Below are 24550 nucleotides of genomic sequence, written 5' to 3' on the forward strand. Positions count from 1 at the left end.
TCTTTGCCATGAACTCCCAGACTGTGGAGTTCATGGCAAAGATCTGACCCATTCCTCAACTGCTGTCAGGAGCCAATCTTCAGAAGGAAGGAAGCAGAAGGAAGCACAAAGGCACATAAAGGGAACACCAGCACAAGGACATCGTGACAGCTCCCCTGTCTCTTTCTCATCCCTGAAATGAGTTCAAACTGCTGTATTTGGGACTGAAACACAAAGGACCAGTTAAGGATGACATGGTCTCCCTCCACCTTTCCAAGGGGCAAGCCATGCCTACCTACCCTCTTTGGTGCAGCACTGAGCCACTTCTTGCTTGACAATAGTCAGAGCTGCCTCCAAGGTTGCCAGCTTTCTAGGGTGAATTCTCCTGGCCCACAGCTGCTAACACAATCATCACAAGAGCTCTGGGATCTGCTCCACTGTGCCACTCAGCCAGGAACCCACTGCTGCAGCAGTGCTGAGCCAAACAGAGCCACAGGAGGACAGCGTACGCAAAGGTAACATTTACTGAGATACAGAACTGAGTATTATGAAGGACATACATGGATGGAGAGGGCAGCAACACCACTGCAGAGGGCAGCTTGCACCCCCTTCCCAGCATGCCAGGAAAGGAGCTGGATGCTACCAGACAAGTAACACAATGGAGATAACTGTGGCATATGTGTTTGTAACAAACAGACCATTATAACATACATTTCTATGGGATCACATCTAGTGATTATATAAATCCATATAGAGATCACTGTATAAAAACTTTGTAAAAAATACTTTAAAAAAGTGTAAAAATGTGCATTCAAAAGCACGGCCGACACGGACAGCTGGGCTGTAAACATTATACTGAGTGTGCTTGTGGGGGGCGCCTGCGCCACCGAGCCCCGACAGGCCTGCCCACCAGATGGGGCTGCATCAAGTGTTTGTGGTTCTTGGGTTTGGGTTTCCCTCTGGAGCGTGCCAGGAGCAGCAGCAGCCTCTGGGCAGGGCGCTGGTGGGCACTGCCCAGCTGCCACTCCTCAGCCCGCAGCCCCTGCTACCCACGGGCTGCCTGCTCCTTGCAGGACACGCTGTGGCTTTGTGGGTCCCAGGGCTGAGAGCAGGCTGAAGGGCTGTGATGATGTATCACAGGGAGGCTGCCCTCACTGGCACCACCAGCCCTGCTCCCAGGTTCAGCCTCAGAGTACATGGTTGGCAGGTTCCTGATCTTCTCTGTTCCCATGTTTGGTCCATAGTTCCCAAGGAAGCCCACTGGGTCCTGGCTGCACCAGGCCTGGGTGCACAGTTCTTCATACAGTACATACATTAGAGACCCTGGAAGACCCTGTGCCACTGTCTCCTCCTCGTGGTCCTGTGCCACCTTCACTTCTTCTCTAGCTGCTCCAGCAGTGGGTTGGCTTCGCTCTCGGGCGTCTTGATGCTGTCTGTCCGCACAATGCAGGTGGGACGGTGCCGGTTCAGCATCAGGATGAGCTGCTGCCTCTCCTGTTTCAGCTCTTCTATCTGGGCCTTCAGCTCAGCATTCATGAGCTCTAGACGCTCGGACTCCTAGCAGGACAGGAACACAACCGCATGTGACTTTATCTAGCAGGACAAGACACAAGAAACAATTTGGCCAACATGCCACCTCTGCTCGGTGCTGTTCCTCAGCCCCTGCAGCAGGGGAGCAGGCTGAGGACCTGCCAAGGCATCACATCCCTCCAGGCAGTTCATCCCCAGCCCTGCTGCCTCGTGCTTGGCATTTTGTGCCATCACACAGGAACACACAGCCACCACCTGGGGCAGGTCTGTGCTGCCCCCCAGCAAAACCTGTGCCCGGCTGCTTTCTGTGCTCTGGTAAGGTGTTTGGGGACAAACCCATGCTTAAGTTTTCACCCAGCCCATCTGTAAGCATCTGCCCTTGTGAAATGACTCCTTCCAAGTTGTGTCATGTGCCCGTGTCTCACCACTGTTTGCAGAAAAACAGCAAGGTGCTGTGACAGTTTTTCTGCCCTGGGGCTAGAGGTGGAGTGGGCATCTGGCCTCTGAGTGGGAAAATCTTTAGGACTTCGGTCAAGGGGCCAGCACACTGCCAGCCCCTGTCCTGTGCCACACTCATATGAGTGTTCCTGCTGCAGCACTGAGGCAGAGACATTATTATTCCTCTCTCACCACAAGCCCAGAGCCAACCCGAGCCCTCTCCAGCCCTGGTACCAGGGGTAAGCTCTGCCTGGGCACGTACATGGCCACAACCTTCACAGCCTCACCAAAAGCGGGGGCTGTATTTTGTATTTTCCCTGATAAAGGCACTGGAGCAAGGGGTGGCAGAGGGGAAGCTCAGGAGGCAATGCTTCCTGCAGCTGGAGCACTGTTCTAGGGAGGTCCCTGCTGTGCCCTGGGACAGACTGGGGCACCCACCCGCTGCAGGAACTCCGTCCTCTCCTTCTTCTTGTTACGACATCGCGCTGCCGCTACTTTGTTTTTCTCCCGGCGCCTTTTCCTCCTCTCTTCTTCCTCATCCAGCTATAACAAGACAGAGAAACCCAGATCAGAGTCAGCAGATGTGGGCTGGGGCAGGAGGTAGGGGTGAGCACGTGGCAGCCCCAGCCATGGCAGGGCAATGGGCAGCCACCTGGTCAGGGGCCGCCAGCAACATGACTCAATCCTCATGGAACCAGGTATGCTGCTGCTACAGCCTCTACCTCCACTTTGTGGGAACACAGAGAGGGACAGCTGTACCCACAGCTGAGGACGTGGCTGGTAGGGGACAGACAGCCCTTCACAGGGCTTCTCCCTCCCTGAGAGAGGGAAGAGACAGAGAATAGAGCTCCCTCCTTGTTTCTACAAGGGTGGTTTGTCACACAGACATCTACAGGCACACCTCTGTGTGCAGACATTGAAAGCATCGCACACACAGCCAAGGACAAGAGGCAGAAAAACCCAGAACATACCCCAGCTAGGCCTGCCCCATTCCAGTATCTGGGACTGTCTGAGTCACAGGGCCAGCACAGTAAGGTGGGGACAGGTCCTGCATTCCCTGTGAGGGGGCAGGACACAGCAGTACCTGCACTGTTTGCCATGACTCAGTTCTCTGTGCTCTTTGACTCAAACCACACAGGCCAAGACAATAGGCCCTAGGAGTCAGAAAACCATAATCAAAGTATTTACTGATATATGCTGCAAAGCCTGTGTAAATGGCCTATGGCATGCCTACATCCAGGAACCCAAACTAGCTCCTTCAAGAAAAATGTGAGTGCTGGAAAGCCCTGCAAAGTCAGGTTATACTTTGCAGCATGGATAGAGAAGAAAAGGTCCCCAGTGCCTTCATCCACATTTGTCCCGGGTCTCTGAAATTTGAGGTGTCAGACTGAACTGCCTCATTCCTATCGGTGATACCACAGGAACACCCCGCATGCAGACACACCAGCAATGCCTGATGGCAATGAAGGCTGCAGGGGCCATCCTCCACAGCAGACTGTGCACACTGCTAACAGTCACCAACTCCAAAACCCACTAATCCAAACATCCCAGCGTGATGCACAAACAAGGACTGGACGAAATGTGGGCTCAGCAGAGGCAGGGTGAAGGGGTGGCTTAAGCAAGCTGCATGTCCAATACACAGCACACAGCACGCTGTGGAAGGCAATGTCTGAGCTTTACAGCACTAACAGTTTTGCATCTTTTCTACCTTGCTTTGCAAGCACTATACCACAGTTGCTATTTCAGCTGGGGTGAGAATATTAAGCAAAGCCAGCACAAGCTATGCACAGACATCCATAATGCCAGGCTGCCACGTAGTGTCCTGGGGCACCAATGTACCACACCTGGGAGAGCTGCAATGGGAACTGCACTGATACCCCCAAGTCCAGTCAGAAATGGACAGCTCACACTGCACCCACATAAATTAGATGTGACAGGTTAGCAGGAGTAATCTGGAAGGCACTAACTCTACATTCCACTGCCGGGTCTTACAAAAGTTCCTGACAGAAATGAAGAGGAGGTGGACATCAGGGTAGATGCAATTCCCCTCTGCACATTTACCAACTACTCATCTACCCCTAAGACAGCTTCCTGGTCTGTTAGTTCCAGGATTACTAGGAGGGTGACATAGAGGTCTCTTGTGCCCACAGTTCCAAAGCTCAAAAAACACCCCCAAACTTGGCGTCAGAAGTACATCTTGGGGCCTAACAGCAACTGGAAGAGCAACCAGCAACTGCACCAGCCCTGGAAACTGCCTGACATTTCCATGCCTTCTTGGTCCATTCAACAAGAATTACAGAATAAATGACCTGTCTCTGACCCTGCCTCCACCCCACAGAGGGCCCACAGCAAAGGTCTGTGTCCTTAGATGGAATACAGATGCCCAAGGAAGGTGGCTCAACCAAGACAGAAGAAGTTTGAACCCTTGGCTCTGCTTTTTGAGCACAGCTCCTGTAGCTTCATAGAAAATAGAAAGGTTTGGACGAGATCTTAACGATCACCTAGTGTCAACCCCCCTGCCACATGCAGGGACACTTTCCAGTACAGCAGTTGCTAAAAGCCCCGTCCAGCCTGGTCTTGAACACTTCCAGGCATGAAGAATCCACAAATTCTCAGTGCAGAGAAGTTCTCTTTTCCAGACAGCAGGTTTTCCCCATCTGCTTCTGCTTGATTTGTTCAAAAAGGTGACATGGCCCTAGTGCTGAGGGTTAGGACATTATTCTGAGGCACATGGGACAGTGATGATGTGTCACTCAACAGCACATCCCAGCAGTTGATCTCCAGGGCATGGTCCCTGTGGGTAGAAGTCCCTGTGGGGATGCCTCCTGAACTGCTTCAGTCAGCAGCCTCAGAGGCTGAGGGGATCATCTGCCTGAGGGGCAGGGCTCAGTCCCAGAGGAGCACCCCAGGTGGGATTCAGTGGTGGAGGAGCCCAGCAGCATCTGTGTACACCTGTCCAAGAGGAGAGCAGCTTTCCCACTGGGGCTGTCCATCACCCTGCAGAGAAGCTGGCCCCCAACACACACTGGATGGGTTTTGTGTGTGTCCCCAGGCACACAGACCCCAATGCCAGGAGATGCTGGTGCCCCCAGCAGGGCAGAGAGAGCTGCCTTGGCCAGGCTCATGGCAGGCAGCCTGTCCTGCCAGGCACCACAGAGTGGCACACCAGCACCCAGCATTCCTGGGCTCCAGCACCCTGCAGGAGGAAAGCAGCTGCAGGCTGCATTGCAAAACCGTGCGTGGGCAGCTTCTTGGCTACTCATGGGATAAGCAGCTACTGCTACAGCTCCCTCAGGCTTTTGCTGCAAAGCCTTGCCAAGGGCAGCTCCATTTGCTGCCTTCAACTCCTCAGCTTCATGGGCCATGCAGGGGAGGAACCAGCTGCATGGAAGGTAGCTGAGCAAGGGCTGGCAGTGGGTTTTCTCTTAGCTTTCCTCCACATGCTGCCTCAACAGCTGGTTCAGAGGACACTCAGCAATTCCAGTACCTGCTGTGGGGCAGAACTGCCCTGTCCCTGTCACACAGATGCCAGTGACATCACATACCCATGCTACAAAAAGCAAAAGCAGCGGTTGCAGAGCCAGTCAGAGGTGTCTAAAGGAAAGGAGCTGGGTCTGGAAAGACAGCATAGCAACAGAGTCACCCTCTGTCTTCCCCTACCTATGAAGCAAGGCAGGCACTGCAGACCATTTGCTGCATTAACAACCAGGCCAAGAGCTTGGAAGAGAATTTGGCTTCAGCTGCAAATCCGTGACTGCTTTGCCCATAGAGGAACAAAAGCCATCAGCATGCCCAGGGCCTTACAAGGGCCTCCCAGAGAACCCCAGCCTCAGCTCTTCCCACTGCAGAGCTGTCCAGTCCTTCCCAGGCAACCTCCAGGCTGCACAAGCTGACTGGACACTCTCTTGGGCACAGAGCTCCTGTGGTGCTCAGATGAGCTACATCATACCAGCTCTACCCACAGGAGTCCCCCTCAAATGGCTGGGGGAAAAGAACAGGGATGCTCTGCACAGGTGCTGCTGCTGAGCTTCTGCTAAAAAATTGGGCTAAATCAAGTGTCAACACCATTTGGAGAGCAGTTGCCCCCTGGAACTCCTATTTTACTCCTTTCAGCCCACAGCTCATCACAGGCAGCTTTTCACATCTTCCAGCACCTCCTTGCTCACGCTGCCAGAGAACACACACCACCCCATCCTCATATGGCATCATCTGAGGTAACCTCTCCCAGAGCAAATGCTCTGTTCAGAAGGCTGTTCATTGGACCTTCTACAGCAGCCAGCACCCTCACCACCGTGGGACCTCTGGAACGGTGCATTCCCAGCTCCATCTGCAAGCAGCGGGAGGTGCAAACACTCACCACCAGCTCAGCCAGACTCAAAGAGTGGACAACCAACACAGGGGACATAAGGAAAACACTGTCCAAGCATCTCCCTGGTCCCTTCAGCCTGGTTCTGACATGGCAGCCTGTGGTACCAAGCAGAAACCACCCACCTTCCCCACCCCAGGAAATTCGAGGTGAAGCCAGGGCCCACTCCAAGCAATGGGGCTGGGGCAGCTCTAAGCCAGCAGCACCTGCAGCACAGGCTGAGCCACTGCTCCACACACCCCATTCCCATTGGAAAGGCAACACCAATGCCAGAAGCACCAAGGGCTTGTTGACACGGGTGACAGGCTGTGTGACTTCTACTCTGGGTGCATGTCCCAACCTAGGGACATGTTGGCTGCAGCAGACCCCACTCCACATGCAGGGTTTGAGTTCAGATGGCTGCCAATTGCTGCACTGGACCAGGTCTGGGATGCTGAGGCCACCACTGCCAGGGACAGGAAATCAGGCAGGGAGAAGAGGCAGCTAGTGGAGCAGCTGCCAACATGCATGCACATCATGCACATCACCAAACAGGGAGCTTATAAAACACACTGCTGGCCACTGCTAGCACAGCCAGGCACAGGCAGGAGGGAAACCCAGGCAAACGCAGACACCAGCCCTGCAGGGCCACCTGCAGCCAGCAGCCCCCAATACTCACCTCACTTTTGACAGGCTGGGGTCTCTTGCCAAGCTTCACCTCCAGGAACTGGAGCGGCGAGATCATGGCGCCGATGTTGCGGATGTCGGCGCACTTGAGCTCCTCGGCGGTCAGGGCCGCGCCCGGCAGCCCCGTCAGCGGGCCCAGCCCAGGCAGCGCTCCGGCCGTCAGCGACGGGTCGGGGATCTGCCCTGGCATCATAGCAGGGGACACGGCTTCCTGGGCTGCAGGGGCACAGACACATCCCATTACAACCAGTGACAGGGCCTCGTGACACAGCACAGGGCCAGCTCACCCTACAGTCCCGTCACCTACAGGGGTACGAATCAAGGCAGACATTCTCCCCCAGGAAGGGCAAAGGCAGAGAATAAACAGAATCTGCATTATAGAAAACAAAATATATGAATCCTTCCCAGAAGAATAGGCTGCTGGGGTGTAGATCAGGAAGGGAAGACACCTGAGAGGCAAAGCACCAGAAGAACAGGAGCTGGCTGCAATGACAGTGATGTGATCCCATGGACACATTTCTCTGGAGAACAGCAGATCAAGGTTTGCTTTTAGCTGAATTTTGATTAATGAATGTGTGGATTATTAGTACAAGAAGAAAATGGCACAAATAGGCCCATAACATGCCCTAGGCTGGATTCCCTCCGGGCAGGCTCAGCCACTGGTCAGGGCTAAAACACAGCACACAAAGACCACAGATAAAACTGCAAGAAAAAGTACCCGCCACTGTACAAACATCTCTCAGCACAGACATGAGGAAACAAAGGCTGGAGGGGAAGGGAAATGGTGCAAGGTTCAAAAGTCCTCTTCTATCATGAAAGAAAAAAAGTGAGAATAGGATCAAGGCAAACTTCAGCAAGTCACTTATAGGGAGGTGAAAGGGAGTTATCAGTAACAATTAAGAACAAGCAGCAAAGATATAATAAAATTAAACCTAAAATGGGAAGTCCATAGAGCTGGAGCTGCTACATCAGTCCAAAAGCCATTGGAGCAGATGGTTGTTGGCTGCAATGCAGGTACATCCCTGCTGTGTAACTGGCCTGGGACACTGACAAGTTTCCTACTTACAACATTCACTGCTGTCCACACAGCTGCCATTTGCCCCTCTTCTCAACCACATGTCCCAGTGTGTGTGCACTGCTCTCCTTGCTCTGCCCATCCAGAGAAGTCCCAGCACACTGTAGGAGCCTACAGGCACCCACCGCATTCTGCCCCTGAGCAGGAGGCACCAACACAGCAGGGAAAAGGACCAGCAATGTCAAGAGAGAAGCAGACTAAAGGAGTGGACACAAAATCCCAGTGTGCAGCTTCCTGCAACCACAAGAGCCAGTTAGAAGGCAGGATTCAACAAACAGCTGGGGAAACTCATGGAGGCTCTCACAGCACCAAGTGTCAGAGAAAGGAGGAGCATTAAATGAGGGATAACAGGCACTTGCCCTGCTCTTTCCAAAGCACCCACTCTCATCTGCTGAGGGACCAGGTAACAGGAGATACAGACTTTTGGCCCAGACAGTGGAGCCGTGCAGACTCACACACACACACAAGTAGCCAAGCAGCTGCCACAGCTGCTCAGCATTTGCCATCCCGAGGTGACAAATCTATGCCAGTTCCAGGCTGAAGACTTGAGTGAAGCTGCATGTGAGATAGAACTGCTGGATCACAGAATCACAGAACAGCTGAGGCTGGGAGGGATCTCTGAAGATTGCCTGGTCCAACTGCCCTGCTCAGGTGGCCTCAGTGGATGCAGGCTGAACAGGGTTAATCATGACAAATACAGAAGTTAAGGATTTCTTGGCACTGGCACATCCTTTTTCCCATGAGATTATTTAATATATTTGTTAATGTGAAGGAACCAGAGATAAGCAGCAGAAGGAAAGGAAAAACAAACATAGAGGCTAGTCAAGGGCAGAGAGCTAATGCAAGCTCCACAGCATCCAGCATGGGTGCTGTGCAAGCTGTATGGGTGTGACAGACAGAATGATTTGCAGCAGAGAGTGCCTACAACCTGCAATGAGCTGTGAGCTGTCAAACAGTCTAATCTGCCAATGAAGAGGTCCACGTGTCAGCATGAGATGTCCCCTGGCAGGGTTTGCTCAGCTGTGACCAAGAAGACTTGGGAAAGAGCAGGGAAAGCAGATGCAGCAAGACAGAAACCATAAAGAGGAATCAAGCCCTCTGCTCCAGTCATCCTTTAGGAGACAGAAAGGGGAGAGCAAGGCAGTGTTCAGCAATGCTGGGAGCACTGCTGTGGGGAGAGGAAGCTGGGCAGGGAGGAGGTGATCTGCATAAGGTCATTAAAGGCTGAAGAGAAGACAGGAAAGACAGACAAGTAATTTCCCAAGAGAAGAGATACTCTCTGATGAAACAGACTCCTGCCCATTTGGGGACAGAAAAGAAAGAGAAAATACTTGATAATGATACTTGACCTCAAATAAGACTACAAGTCAACTCCTTGAGACTTCAAGGACCTAAGCTGATGCAAAGTATTAATTCTTCCACAGAGATCTCTGAACTAGAAAAATGCAACTCCACATCTGCAGTAGAATCTTGTACTGGAATCTGCACCAACATCTTGTAAAGTGCCCGGAGAAGCCCAATGCAGCTGGGCTCTGAAGTTGCAGGCTACCTCCCTCCCCTTTCCTTTCAGGCCTACACATGGCTGAGATGCTCCACTGCTCCAGAAATAAGTACCAGCACACCCTTAGGCTGCACTCCAGACAGGAAAACACAAGGTATTTAGGGAGTGTGGCTAAATCCCTGCCACCTTCCTCAGAGATCATCCCTCTCCAGCAGGAAGGCACCAGGTCAGTGAGGTGGATGACAAAGGGGAGGTGAATCCAGAGGTTCTTCCCAGGAGCCCCTGACACAAGACAGAGCTGTATGGGGTTAAATCCAGTCTACCATTTTGGGATAGCTGCATACACTGCAGAGCTGGCCATTTCCCTGATGCTGCCACCCAGGTGACATGCTGTGGCACTGGGGAAGACACCTGCCAACAGCAGCACAGCCCAAGCCAGCAACCCCACAGATGTCCATCCCCAGCTTGAACAGCTTATGTCAAAATTAAAAAAATAAAATAGAAAAATAATCAATAGCAAAAGTATATGAGCATCCATTTGAAGTCTCTCACAGACTGATTTGGGGCCCTGACCCACCCTTTCACAGGCTTCAGCACGAGAATTGACTTGAACCCAGCCCTGGACATGAAAATCCATTCTGGACTTGGGGGACTTGGTTTTAATTTATTCATAAAATGACAGAATATGCTGAGTTGGAGGGACCTAGATCATCGAGTCCAGATCCTGACACTGCACAGGATAGCCCAAGAGTCACACCATGTGCCTTAGACTGCTGTCCAGACACTTACTGAACGCTGTTAGGCTTGGTTCTGTGACCTCTTCCTTGGGGAACCTGTTCTAGCACCCAACCACCCTCTGGACAAAAAACCTTTTTCTGATATCCAACGTAAACCTCCCCTGCCTCAGCTTCATGCCATTTCCTCGAGTTCTGTCACAAGAGTACCTGCCCCTGCTCTTCCCCTCACAAGGAAGTTGTAGACTGCAGTGAGGTCTCCCCTCAGTCTCTTCTTCTGCAGACTGAACAGACCCAGTGCCCTCAGCCACTCCTCCTCTCACAGTTTCCCCTCCAGGCCCTTCACCATCCTCGTGGCCCTCCTTTGGATGCCCTCTCATGGCTTCATCTCTTTTCTCTATTGTGGTGCCCAAAACTGCTCACAGCATTCAAGGTGAGGCCACACGTGTGGAGCAGAGCAGGACAATCCCCTCCCTTGACTGGCTGGCCATGCTGTGCTTAATTTTCTTCCATCATGACATGCAGTTGACAGCACCCAGGTTAGACAGTCCAGGTCCTCAGGCAGACTGAATATGGGGTTACTGCAATGTATGAAATAAGGAACAAGGAGAAATCCATGCTTCAGACTGTGGGCCAATCTGACCACTCAGCACCCTCCCCATGCACTCCTGAGCCTGGGGCAGGTCCCTGGGGACAAGTGGCTAAGGATTTGAGAAAACACTGATTTTTCCAGTACATCTTCTCCTTCTGCAGCTTTGATCTGGTAGCTTGATATGCCTTGAAATAGCCTCTGTACCAGTGTAACACACAACACAGGTCAGACTGAAGGGGCTGGCCCAGTATCCAATATGCTCTAAAAATTTATCCTGGATCCAGGGACTGCAGTGGCAAAGCCCACATCACACCTGCATCAGTGTAAACTAAATTTTAAGCTCATCAAACCAAAGTGCCAGAAGCCTTCTGAATAACCATAAACCTGCATATTAAGATGAGCTGAGAACTAGACAGAAAGGGAGGAAAGTGTCTTCTACAAGTGAGAGCTTGCTCAGGGGCCAGAAAGCTCAGGAGCACATTGAGAACTGCTAAGAGTCAAGCTGAGTTAGGCCTTGGAGAAGAATGTAACACCATTCCCAGCAGGGCTATAACCATGGAAATAAAAAGGAATGAGGAGAGGTGCCATCCCTCTCTGCAGAGCAGGGTGCAGTAACAGATCATCTCCCCAGTTCCTGAGGGCCCTCAGCCCCAGGCACTGTCACTCCTGCTGATTGGAAGGACTCAAACAAACTCCAAGTTTGTTCCATTCCTTTGCTTCTTCCTAATGTAAGCACAACTTTCTTTTCACCCCAGGTCCCAGATACTTTCCCATTCTTTTCTGGTGAGTGACAGAGGTAAGTTATACTTTGATCATGTGAAAAAGCCAGAGTATGGAATTCTATTTAATACTTCAGTCTTCCTCCCAAAGCTGTTATCCTGGCTGACATGGACATGCCTACCCATAGCTCCAGCATACTGGTACCATGTTCACATGGAAGGGCAGAACCTTGAAGTTCAGGATCTGAGTTTGACCTTTAAGTTGCAGCTCTTCAACAGCCACATCTGGCTGGATGGGGTGAATACAGCTGGTGCCAATTTTAATTAGTTTCTGGATATTCCCTTGCAGCATTTGCTATTTCTAAGGCACATGAACCAACTCACCTCTGTATTCATTCACTTTCTAACACAGTGCTTTAGATGGGATTCCTATTATATTTTTTCTTTTCAGAACTGATAAATAACACAGCCTTTTTCCCTCAATGCCAGGTGATCTTTCAACATCTCCTTACATGAGCTTGGAAATGTCATGTCTTCAGTACAACCCAGCTTTCTGGTGTCCTACATTGAACCACACAATTCCTTTGTATGCATTTTATCAGCAATGCTTTTGCACATAATGAAGCCAATAGCAGCACATCAAGGGGAAAGAGAATGTGCAATCTTGCACAAGACCATTGGATCAGCATGACACCAGCTTCTTGAGTTTACATTCACCATTACTCTGCCTTCTGCACCAACACTATTCATCATTTAGTGCCATGACATCAAGGTGCTCCAGATGGAATTAGGAGACAGAGAAGGCTTTCTTACAACTTCAGTTCAATGATGAGTACCTTATACCATTCATTGCTCTGTTCAGCAACCATCTTTGCAGCAAAAATCTGGTCAACACATTATTTGACAGGTCAAAATTAGTTTTTATTTCCTTAGCTTTGCCTCTACACTCCCTTATTCTGGTTAAAATGCTGTAACACAAGACTCGACCTCTTGCCGAAATGTCTGTAAACCCTCCTGATAATTGCAGCAACTTTTGCATCCTTGCTTTGGCATTGTTCTTCCTGTGGCTTCAATCAAACTCAGTTATTTTATCAGCAGTTTCATACTCAAAAAGCTGACAGCAGTACAGCTTTCTTTGTTCACCTTGGTTTTGCTGCATCTTTCCCACCAGTTTCAAGTGTTTGCATGCTTTGTTCCCCAATTATGTCCCTATGGTCAGCAGTCTGTGACATGGTTGATTTAATATTTCTTGAAGGCAGCACCCATTACTCTTAGTTTTTCTCCTACTGCCAGAGTCTGTTATCTTCTGGAAACCGCAGCCTAGAGGGAAGAAGCTTTACCAAGTTGTTTCTGTCCCATACAGTTGCTCAGCTTCCTCAGTGACCCTGCCCCCACATACCTTTCTATTCTTTCTCCTGCAGTTCTAATCTTCATGTTCTTGGTTTTTGTTTTTTTCAAATGGGTTGGGTTTTTCCTCTTCCTATACTGATTTGGTTGCTGCTTTTTCAGGGGACTCTTTGTTTGGGTTTGTGTTTGTTGTTTTTTTTTAAGCAGCTGATGTTTGCACAGCAGTTACAGCATAAATCTAACATGTGGAGGCATAATTTGTATAACCCAGGGGCTTGTGCTCCACTTGCTAGCCTGTATTCACACCCCTCCTGCCACCTCTTCACTGCTATTCTTACCCAGACTAAAACTGGCACAGGAATGCCTACCTGTGTTGAAATCATGCATTCAATTCCCTGCACATAGACTGCCTCAGTTTGTATCCATTATCCTATGCATCCAGAGGTGGTGTTAGTTTCTTTAAAAACCAAATGCAGCTGCTACTGTTGTACCATGAGCATCATCCTGCAGAGATGACCATGACATCCCAAAGCAGGCTCTGACGGTCACACTTCAATTTAACTTGCCATTACTGCCTTATCTCTGGTGTCAGCTTCCTTGGTGAGAGTGAGGGCTATTTGCAGCCTTATTATCAGTTTTGCTGTCTATAATACAATCACAGTTTCTTCCAACATAAGCTATTTCACATGTGCTGACATTTATAATGGTTGATCCAAGTGTTCTTCTGATGCTCAGAAAGCCAGTCTAGCATCTAATATTGCCAGCCAGCAGATTCTGACACTCTGTACCTGCCAGCATGTTTCTCTTTTGCCCATGTTAAGCACTGCACTAGGGCATAGTCTGTCCTACCAGTCCTTCTCCATGCTGCCTGCAGAATAAAGGCCGTGCCTGCCTGCTATTCTCTCAGCAGGCTCAGCCTGGGTGCCTGCCATTACTTGTCAGCTGCCACGCATCAGAGCACTGCTGGAGTCTGTGAGCCCCACACAAGCAATCTTTGAACTCTTCATCAGTGTGTTAGCACCTAGCACGACATTGCCATTTGTGTGTGCTGTCTTGAGGCACCCGAGTCACAGTAACTGGCCTTTCATCTGCTCCTGGCCAACAGGGAACAATAATTCTGATCTGGAGATCAGAAGCAGCACTGCCAGCATATAGTTCCTTAGATTCTACTCTGCTTTGCTGCCATTTTGAAACTTTTTTTTACCTCCTGGGTATCAAGCTACCTCAGTCTGTATGTCATACATTGAATCTATCTAGTTCCTTCTGTGAGCAGAAGGATGATTTATAGGAAAGCCCTTTCCTGACATACCCAACTTCTCATGAACCAAGAATGTAACTTCCTAAACAAAGACAGGGCAGTTAGCTACTACTCTTTCTCTGAAGCTCTGAGCCACTTGCTTTTTTTCCATCTGGATTCTTCTGAGAAGACTGCAGAGTGCTGATGGTCTGAAGCCTACAGTCTCCTCTTCCACTTCAAGGTTCAGGCCCCAGTGGGAACAGATGAAGGCAGAAAGACACTACCCCATATTCCCAGTGCCACAAGTACCTTCCCATGCAATTAGAGCTTTCTTCTGCTATCTAAAACATGAGACACTCCCATTGCCACACAATTCTATCTGCTCTAGATGTATTTAATTTTGAGTAGCACCTTACAGTCATACCTTCTGGCTAGCTGCTTCTGCTCTGCACTGTTAAAAGCAGAAACTTGCAGGGCCAGTGCCAAGCACCACAGTGATCAAAGTTATTTGCCAAACATCAGAACACAGCAGCAGACAAGCCCTTTGGGGGTAACCAGTCTTTTCAGGTCCCCATGCAGTAGCTCTGGCAAACATGGACTTTAACAACAGCCATGGTGCATTCATTCATGCAGTTGCTGAACCTGTTGATGCCAAGGAATCCACCACCTAGAGCATACTGAAAAGCTGCAGCAACACCAATTGGGATAAAAACGTGTATGTCTCTCTCTACTGAGCACCTAACATGACTTACTGTTTTATGGCATCACAGCAATCCCCCTTGTTGAAAGGCCAGGTAAAGGCATGCTCACAGCATGGCCCACCAAGAGCACTGAGGTGGAGAACACCACCTCAGAATGCAGGACACTGCAGTGCCTCACTGCTCACTGTAGTGCCCCCACACCCCATTTCCATCCCAGGAGGGAGAGACAGCTCCTACAACCAGGTTCTAGGATTGCAGGTCCAAAGACATCTGTGCCCTTCCCACAGACACTCTGAGCTGCCATTCCTGCTGTTCCTTTCCTCCCACAGGCAACGACACGTGGTGAAGAGTTGCAGGGCTTGTGAACACCCATACATGTAACCTCCCACCCCTAGTTCAGAGTGAGTGGGGGGCCACAACGCTGAACAGAAGAAGGAGCTATGAAGAGCAGTTCCTCAGGAGGTGGAATTCTAAACCTACTTCATGAGTGGGAACATTCTGGCTCAGTCCTGCACTTCTAGCTGGCAGGAGGATCATCCGAGTCATTGACAGACAGAGGGCTATGAGAAGCTTTCTAAAAACAGGAATGCAAAGAGCCCTGCTGCCCTCCCTCCTCTTTTCCATCAGGGAAGCTCAGAGCTTCCTACATGTGCACATGGGGCAGCCCAGAGCAGACAGCACCTCCTTGGCAGAAATGCCATTTTGCAGCCCTTGTCCAGCTGCCTTGTCTCACCATTAGGCCTCCACACCTGCCTGTCTAATGCTTTGACTTCTTGTCCCTTTTGTGAGGAGGGGGGCTGCTGGTTCTCCAGTCCTCAGCCTTAGAAATAATCTCTATTTGCCATTAGCAAAGCAGTCAGCTCACAGCCCTTCCTCCCTGAGCATTTTCCTCCATACCTTCACAGGGCAGCAAAAAGCTCCAGTTTAGCTGCTCCCACCACTGCAATGCAGCGATTGACTTCCAAGCAACCTGTGACAGCAGGGTTTTGTACAGCACCTACCACAGCAAGGCTCCCCTACTGCCATAGTTAGTGCAATAACTGCAAAAAAATGTCATTAATTATCACAGTATTATTAAGATTGCAATTAATTATTTGAGGTTGCACCACCCACTGGACAGCAGTGCAGAGCAGGAAGGTAAAAGTTAGCCTTTTGTACCTGAAGCAGCTCAAAGGGATTTCAGAAGGAAGGAATATCCTGGTCTGAGAAAACCTCAGTCTCTGAGCTGCAGCCTAACAACCGACTTGTTGAAATCACCAAGGACCTTCCATAACCACATGTGGTCAGGGCTAGAACCTTCAAGAAGACAATCCTGCTCCAGCACAATGCTCTGCCCTCAGGGGCCAAGGACAGCCTCAGAGATGACAGCCCCCACACCCCCTACAAACTCCTCAAAATTATGCCTTAAATACCAGGGTCATCCACAAAGACCTCTAATCCATATAAAGACCAGCTCTGGCTAGCTTGCAGCAGCACTGCTCAGCTCAGAGGCCCATATGTGCCTTCAGCTCTCTGTCTGCATGTTAAAATAGCCTGCAATGTTTGGATTGACACTCTGGACAGTCCAAGCAACTGAGAAATGCAGCCACAGACAGATGGCATCGGGTTTGCAGTGCCCCCTCCTTGCTGCACGGCACTGCAGGACACACACACACGCTGGCAAGGGGTCCCATGCCTCACCATGGCTCTGCCTCCCTTGCTGTTGGGGCCAGGCCCACTAGGAACAGCCACTGCAGTGAAAAGAGCCTCTAACAGCTTCACACTGAAGGCACTGCATGCTGCCAAGAACCTGGCCCAGGCAATGCAGCTGAAGTAGCAAACACTAGCACAGGGAAGGAGACCACAGAACAGATGCTCATTGCTCCTTGAGCAGTTGGACACACTGCTCAGATGGACAGGGCAGGAGGAGGCAAGAGGTCTGAGGGAGTATGTACTCTTCCTTGGCAAAGAATGTAGCACAGGGACCTCTGTGAAGATGCAGGGAAAGCATCCGTAGGCATCTCAATGAGGAAGCAGAGGCAATAACCTGTACACTAATTCAGCAGATTTTGTTAATTCCCCAGACACCAGGGGCAACCAATTGCTGCATGATCCAGTAATGATGTGGATGGCAGCTCCTGCACCCACACACTCATCCCCTAGATGGGCAGGTTTTTGCATTTTTAAATCACTAGGACTAATACTAAGAATCTGAATTCCAAAGACTGCCATTCACAGATGCCCTCACACAAGCATTTAGCAACAAATTCCCAGGGCATGCTCTGTCAAGAGAGCCTCCAGACACAGATTTTTTTGCAAGTTTTCCCAAAACTAGCTAAAAAATCCTGGTTTGAGCTGCAGAAGCATTTGCTTCTGCTGAGCTCTTGGAGTCCAAGCACACACACACGCACACACACTCACAGTTTGGCAGTGGTTGTGTTCCAGGGCTGGTAATGCAAGCCATGGAGCAGGCTGCCAAGACAAGCAAGAGAACGAGCCAGGCCCTGTTTCATTGGCCACCATACGCTGCATATGGCCCTGGAACCAGCCAGCACAGTGTTCTCACCCTCCTTGAAGGCATAGGAGACCCTGTGTTTTCAAATACACCTCCACAGGGCCTTCATTAAAGGAAAATGGAAACATAATGTGGCTCTCGCTCCCCTGGTATTTCTCCCTTTCCCCCAATTTGCTCTCAAACCTATTTCCCTTCCATGGAAAAAAGAAAAGTGCCTCCTGGAGCAGAGCGTGCAAAAGAATGCAACTTCCATTCAACTCCATGCCTGACTGCTAAAGCGGACTTGGGACCGCGCGGCGGGGGCACCTCCAGGGCCCCTTTCCTTCCCCGGGCCTCCCGGCCAGGAGACACGGCTGGCGACAGCAGGGCCGGCAGCGCCGGGACCCGCGCCCCTCACCTGCGCGCCCGGCCGGCAGGTGAAGGGAGGGAGGCAGCGGCGCCCTGGGAGCGGGGGAGGCCGCCCCCGCCGCCCCCCGGTGCGGCAGCAGCCCCGAGCCGGCACCTCCAGCCCCCGCGCGTTGCGGGGGCAGCAGCCCGGCATGAGCCGCCCATGCGGCGGTGCCCGCCCCCGCGCAGGGTGTCCCCGCATCTCCGCCGTGCGCCCGACCGCCCGGACAGCGGCACCCTGCCCGTGCCGCGGGACACGGGATGCTCCGCCGGGCGCCCCCGCTCCAGCCCCCGCTGTCCGCCGCCCCCGCGGAGCCCCGCGCCGCCGCCCGCCCCTGCCGCAGTCCCGGCCCGCCCGGCGCGTCCCCCGCCCGCGCCCGTACCCACCGTGCAGGGCGACCGCGCTGCCGGGGTGCCCGCGGGGCCCGGCCGTAGGGGCCGGGCGCGGGCTGCAGGCTCAGCCCCGCCGCCTCCGCCGCTGCCCCGACCCCCGGGCCCCGCCGGGTGCCGATGTGGGTGCCGGCCGCCGCCGGGGCGCCTCGGCCCGCCACCGCCCGCCGCCCCGGTGCGCGCCTCCCGCAGGCTGTGGCAGGCGGCGGGGTGGGTTGCATCAGCCCCGGTTATATAGCGGCCCCTGGGCTGCGGGGAGGGGTCGGGAATGCGGAACCGGCCGGGCTGCCAGCGCCACACGTCAGGGAGGGCGGGGGAGCGGGGCCGCGGGGCGGGGAGCGCCGCGCAGGGGTGGGACCAGCCGGGGCACCCCGACATCCCGCACCTCGGCATCCCGCACCCCACGGCCAGGCATCTCCGCGTCCTGCACCCCGGGACTCCGCACCCGCCACCCCTCGGCCACCCTCTGCCCTCGCAGCCGGCATCCCCGCACGCTCCCGCAGCTCCTGACCCCTCCGCACCACGGCGCCCCCGGACCTCGCAGCCCGACCCGGGTGCGCGTCTTCCCCGCGCTCCTATTGCGCCCCTCCGCACACTCTCTGCTTCCCTCGGTCGCACGCCTGGACACCGTCCCGGGCAGCCGTGCCCGAGCTAGCCTGATTTGTGCAGAGCCTCCGCTCCTCAGTCCCGAGAAAGGAGGCAAAGGACCAGAGAGACTATCCAGTGCTCCCCAGCATCGAGCACACATCACCCAGGGCAGCAAAGGCACAGAGGCAGGCAGGGCTGCACGGTCACTCCACTGGCCTGTGGGAGGCAAGAACCTTCTCATCTCACCCTCCCCCAGCCCGGCCGGCTCATGCCCCACACAACACTGGCTCCCTCATACAAGGGCTCAGGGCTGTCAGCCCCAGCTCCACCACTCCCTTGACTGGCCTGGAGAGTAACCAGGAGGAAGCAGAGGGGTTCAAGGCGCCTCTTCACGGCTGTTTTGTTTTCTTACCGTCAATGGGACATCAGGATGGGACATTGCCTGAAGCACAGGCACACCCATGATGCCCAGTGTTCCAGCACCTTGATATTGGATGGGAGCAGGTGACAGAATGGGGCCTTCCTGATAACTGATTTGAGTTTGTTTCTTTCCTCTTTCTCTCTAATATTGGCCTCTTCCCAGCTGCATCAGCCAAACTCTTCTGGGGAAGCAAAGCTTTGCTCAACTGGAGGACCATGCTGGATCTGCCATAGGTACTGGATGCTCCAGGGCTGTTGCTCCTACAGCATTTCAGGACAGAAAGGTTCCCTAAGAGTAGTTAACAAAACCACCAGGCTGAGCAGCACTAACCAGCTAAGTGACAATGCCACCTCTCTGACCCACCTAACACCACAGAGAGGCACCATCCACCCTACCTCGTTTTCCTTCCCCTGACTTGTCAGTCATTGCTTCTTTTCAGCATTCACCAATTTCATTTCTTTTCACAACTGAGGATTCACACAATTCATCATCTACAAGGTCTTGCCATCAGCACTTCCAGCCTCGTCCTCTTCATCTGTACCTCAGCAAGAGAAAGAGAATTCAGTTGGAAAGATCTGAGACTTGAGCAGGAACATGGGATCAGAAATGCTGTGTTCAGATAGGATATAACTGCCCAAGCTGTCCTACAGAAATAGCTAACATCTTGGCTTGGCAGGACACTGCACATGTATCTTCATTACTAATCTTCTCATGCTGTTGTTGTTTTGTTTGTTTGTTTTGTTTTCAGAGAGGCAGAATACTTTTTATACACTTTTGCATACAACCCCAATATTTCCTTAATCTTGGCACCTCATCTTGGGGGAAGGAGAAATGTCGGCCAAGATATGTTTTTTCCATATGCATTCCTTCCAGCATCAGATAGGACAGACTTTTCTATTGCCTTAAGCTCCAGGTATCCCAGTGGGGTTGACAAACAACATCTCTCTCTAGCAAATCAGACAAGTTGCCTTCAGGGCATGGCAGCTTCCTCACAACTGCTGCATCCTGAGGGAAGGGAAGAGGACAAACCAGAGGGATTTCAGAAGAGGCTGATGACCTGGTTGAGCAAGGTCCAGTCCAGCACACAGTTCCTCCTGCAGCCTTTCCCGACCCTGGGGAAGGTGGGAAAGTGCCATTTCCCCTTCTTTGCAAGGGGTTGGAAGAGGGAGAGCTCTCCCTGCTCTGTCTTCCACTGTTTTTGCCTTTTTTTATTTCCCTTTCACTGCTGGGCAGAGCAGGGAGATCTCAGTGCAACACAGACATCTATTGCCCCAGCCTTGAGTATTGGCCCTTTCTCTCCCAGCCAGCCTCCACAGGACGGGAGCAGGGATCCAACATCCACTGTCTGCTGCACTTGCAGCATATTTGCAGTACTGATTTCAAGACTGTGCAGATGAAGGCTGGGAAATGGGAAGGAGAGCCCATCAGCCTACAATTGTTTTTCCTTCCCTACTTCCCCACTGCAGGTCCTGGAGGCAGCTGAACTTCCATTATTATATTAATGCAAGTTAGTCCCAGCTGGGACTTACTTAACTTACCTATAGAAGAGCTAAGTTCCAGGGAAGCAATCCTTGCCTGGGACAGTGCTTACGTACATGTTTAAAGGGACAAACTTGCATCATTCTCCCTTGAGTTGGGAACTCTTGTCTCACAGGGGAATTTTCCCTGCTCTTGCAGCCGCCTGTGCTTGAACTGTTCTTTTCCCAAGCTGGGTTTTGCCTCATGTAAACACCAAATATGTTTACTTTTCAGATAGTTTCACTTTGGCTAGAAAAGACGTAACAATTAATTGAGAGTTTGTGGCTTCAGTGGGCAAAAGTGAACAAAAAAGTCACCTACAACAGTCTGTTTGCTGAATGATGCAGATAAACACGTCTGGCCCTACCAGGGCTGGTCAGTCTTGCCACTGCAGTGGAAACATGTGCTGACAAAGACAAATTAATCAAATGTGAATGGCAACATTTGCAATGGTGACAGGAGCTGTTGAGGAAAAAAGCAAAAGTTCCACTGCACAGAACATAAAAAGCTGTCAGTACCTTACTGCTTGGCAGATGGCTTTCTCTTCAGATGAAAGGGATGATTTGCATATTTTTGTCCAAAATAAAGTGTGTGGAAGGTGAAGACTCATGGATGTGGAAACACAGCCCCTGCAACACAACATGGGGCCAGAAAGTTATCAGGAACAGAGAGAACTCTAGAGCAAAACAGAGGTGCAGCAGCCCAGAAGTTTGACTACAAAGGAGCTGCTCTCAGTCGTCAGGAAAAGTCTTTGCTTTTGGCCTGCCAGCTTGCATTCCTCTGCCTTCTCCTCACGGATGAACTGTGCTGCTCATCGGCTGCGTTTAGGCCTCGGCCAGGACACCCAAAACAGCCCCACAACCACCCCTGTTCTTCCACCCTCTTCTGGATTGTCTGGGGGCCCTCTCACAGATGGAGTGGACATGGCCCTGGGCAGGCCCGTGTCTTCTGAAGGTGGGCAGGGGAGGCAGAGTCAGTTCTGGTCCCTCCTGCCAGGTTTCTCTCTGGAACCTGTTACAGCCCTGTCTGAACACAGCGACAGGGGCCACAGCATGGGCAAGGCTCCTGAGGGTCCTTGACATTTAATGTGGCCTGTCCAAGTGCACTGAGAGCATATTTAGACCCCAGCAATGGTAGTCCTCTGCACCCTCCTGATGCCACTGTCAGTAGTGATGAGCTCACAGTAACCTCCCTGAGAAATTCTTGGCCAGGAAGCAAATGATACACTAGACCTAAACATCTCTGTTGCATGACCAAGCACAGTTCTATGTGCTTGAAATTAATCAATATTCTAAGTCTAATCAGGATGTTAGCCATTCCAGTTCACCCTTCTGCAATCTCTTGAGGGCTGACTAGCACAACAACGTGCACGTGGGACATGCCTGGCAGATAAAAAGCCATACTGAAGTCCTACATGTAAAATTCTCTCTGGCATTGCCTCTCAGTGCAGGCTGACAGGGTTAATGATCCCCTCCCACCCACTGAGGCTGAGAGAGCTCTGCTGTGTCTCTGCCTAACTGGGATTCCTCAGACCTGCTGCTTGCTCACAGAACTGCCATCCAACATTTGCTATGTGAAACAGCGCATTTCACCTGTTACCCACCAACTTTAATCATCCAAATCCTCATGAATCTGCTTCCCTTTCCCCTGATCTTTGTTTGCAGTATTAGTATGCAATCCTGATGGCCAGTTCTGAAAACCATTCACTGAAGGATGTGACCTAGGACTCATACATTCAAACTCCTGTAAGCCACAGTACAATACCTATCTGCAGCAAGAAAGAGCTTCACCCTGCAGGAGAGAATGCTGGTGATACAAGACATAGCTGCCATTTGACCAGCTCTGGCTACATGTCACACCACCCCTTGGCCACAACTCAGTTCTGATTTAACTGTTTCCTTCATTAATCCCTAACTCATTTCTAGTGTTATTAAAAAACAACCCCTTACTTCCAGTCATTTTTCAGAGTTGGGCGGAGAAAAGAAAAATCACACAAGCAGTAGGAGTGAGAGGACAGTAAATCGCCCCTAAGTCACTGAGGGAAAGCAGCTGTGTCTGGGCTGGTGGCAGTGCTAAGGTCTGAGTGGTCACTACCACAGTCATCAGACAGTGCCACACAGGCTGATGGGCTGAGTGATCCCCACATTGCTTGTTTATAAAAACAGGACTGATTAGATTAGATACCAGGGATGGAAAATGCTGTGCAAGAGCTTGTCTCTGACAGTGCTTGATCCTTAAGTGAAATAATCTTTATGTTAGACAGTTGTGGAATAACCTCTTCAAAAAGGAATTTCTTTCTTATCTTTGTCAGTTAGACATTGGTCTAAACTTTGAAATATATGTGTCTCCTTAAAAAGTTACAGTTCTATCTAATACATATCCCTTCCCCATTTATCCTCTCTGTAAACTGGTGTTGTATTCCTTGCAGTCCCTGTCCATGTGGAAGGAGTTTCATCTTTTTAGTAACTTTCTTTATCTGACTTATTTCCCATTTTTTCCCCAGCATGGGTGATGAGAAGCATACAGAGTATCCCAGCTGGAGTTCTACCCCAAATTCACTACTGAATTTGTTTCCTTTCTACTATAAAGCCACCCTTGCACGGCTCCCAGAGGCAGGCTGCTCTGAGTCTTCAGCACCCACAGTTTCTGCTCTGCACTATTTCAGCAGTGCCAGCACAAATCACCTGGTGGCCACTTAGCCTCATCAAGAAGCTCTTGTGAAAGACAATGCTCCTAGCTTTTGGAAAACCCACGTCCTGCTGTTATTTCTTACAGCAGGAAACATTCCATAACTTCTAGCAGCTCCAGGAGTATGATTTTCCTTAGCAGAAAATCTGAACTGTAAATTTCTTGCTGCAATGTAGCCAGTCAGGTACATGGGGGGCCGGCAGACCCATAATGAACATCCAGCAATTTACTTGGGATGGAAACAAGACCTAAGACTGCAATTCCTTAGCTCTGTCTGCCTTACCCCATTGCTGCACATTTTCTAGCACTCTGCTCCTCAGGTGCTTGTGCCCAGTCCTGAGGACTGCTGTTTTTTAAGACACCACCCTTGCTTTTAGAAGTTCTCACTGCCTGAAGGTGCCTTCTCTGTAGCAACTGAGAAGCACTATTAGGGAGATTTGTCTCTTTTCCTTTTAGGTGTAGGAATTACTTAGCTTCTCTGCAGTGTCATAAGCTTCCTTAGCTACTCTCCTTTCTTCCCTGTTCCCAGATTGTGTCAGTCCTCTCACAGGCTTCCTACTTTCAATAGGCTGAATGAAGATCCTATAATTTTTACTGTGTCTTTGTTTTGCATTGTCTCCCTACCTGCCAGGTTCACATCTAACATATTCCCTACTGCAGCCTGTGCATCTACTGGCTGCTTTAGACTTAAGCACTCACTTTCTGAAGGATCTCTCATGCCTTGTGTCCTAGAGGGGTTTGGGGCAGGGAGAAGTGGGGGCTCCTTGCCTTCCTCTGGATATCTTTGTCCATGGCAATAGTATTATTAATAAAAGAACCAATGAAAAAGATCTGATATTTATCCAAAACTTTGTCTCCTCAGTGCCCCCTATCCTCCTTCCCCATTTCACTTCTCCACCCTCTCTTCCTTACCCTGCTCCCCTGAACACTTTGCTTTCTCACTTTTCTGGCTTTCTTCATTCCCTCCCCACCCCAGCCTTGTACTCCCTCCTTCTTTCACTGCCTCTCTTCTTCCCTCCCTCTTCTTGGCTCAGTACTCAAAATCCCTGCCCATAGCGACGAAAGGAAAAACAACAACACAACACTCCAGCCTGAGGAGGCCAGAGCACGGGATTCCTTCCGAGAAAACTCAGAAACCAGGGAAAGGAGGGAAAGCAAACAGTGAGACCAGGAAGAAAT

The 24550-nt window shown here is 51.1% G+C and overlaps 1 protein-coding gene across 1 annotated transcript; it reads right to left on the reverse strand.

The window, feature by feature from the left end:
- Window positions 1-485: 485 nt before the first annotated feature.
- On the reverse strand, window positions 486-10050 carry JDP2 (Jun dimerization protein 2). The gene is made up of 3 exons (XM_063160268.1): window positions 6972-10050; window positions 2386-2490; window positions 486-1536 (listed from the first exon to the last, which is right to left on the reverse strand). The coding sequence occupies exons 1-3, from the start codon at window positions 7218-7220 to the stop codon at window positions 1351-1353; spliced, it is 540 nt and encodes a 179-aa protein (XP_063016338.1). The 5' UTR covers window positions 7221-10050; the 3' UTR covers window positions 486-1350.
- Window positions 10051-24550: the final 14500 nt, after the last annotated feature.

Source organism: Melospiza melodia, chromosome 6 (assembly GCF_035770615.1).
Source record: "Melospiza melodia melodia isolate bMelMel2 chromosome 6, bMelMel2.pri, whole genome shotgun sequence".
Taxonomy (NCBI): domain Eukaryota; kingdom Metazoa; phylum Chordata; class Aves; order Passeriformes; family Passerellidae; genus Melospiza; species Melospiza melodia.

Bases quoted from the DNA above. Each gene is read 5' to 3' on its own strand.
- JDP2 (XM_063160268.1), bottom strand. From the start codon at position 7,220: ATGGGATGTGTCTGTGCCCCTGCAGCCCAGGAAGCCGTGTCCCCTGCT. The intron at 2,491-6,971 runs GTGAGTATTGGG...GTCTTGTTATAG, and splicing joins CCCAGCCTGTCAAAAGTGAG to CTGGATGAGGAAGAAGAGAG. The intron at 1,537-2,385 runs GTGGGTGCCCCA...CTGTCCTGCTAG, and splicing joins GGACGGAGTTCCTGCAGCGG to GAGTCCGAGCGTCTAGAGCT.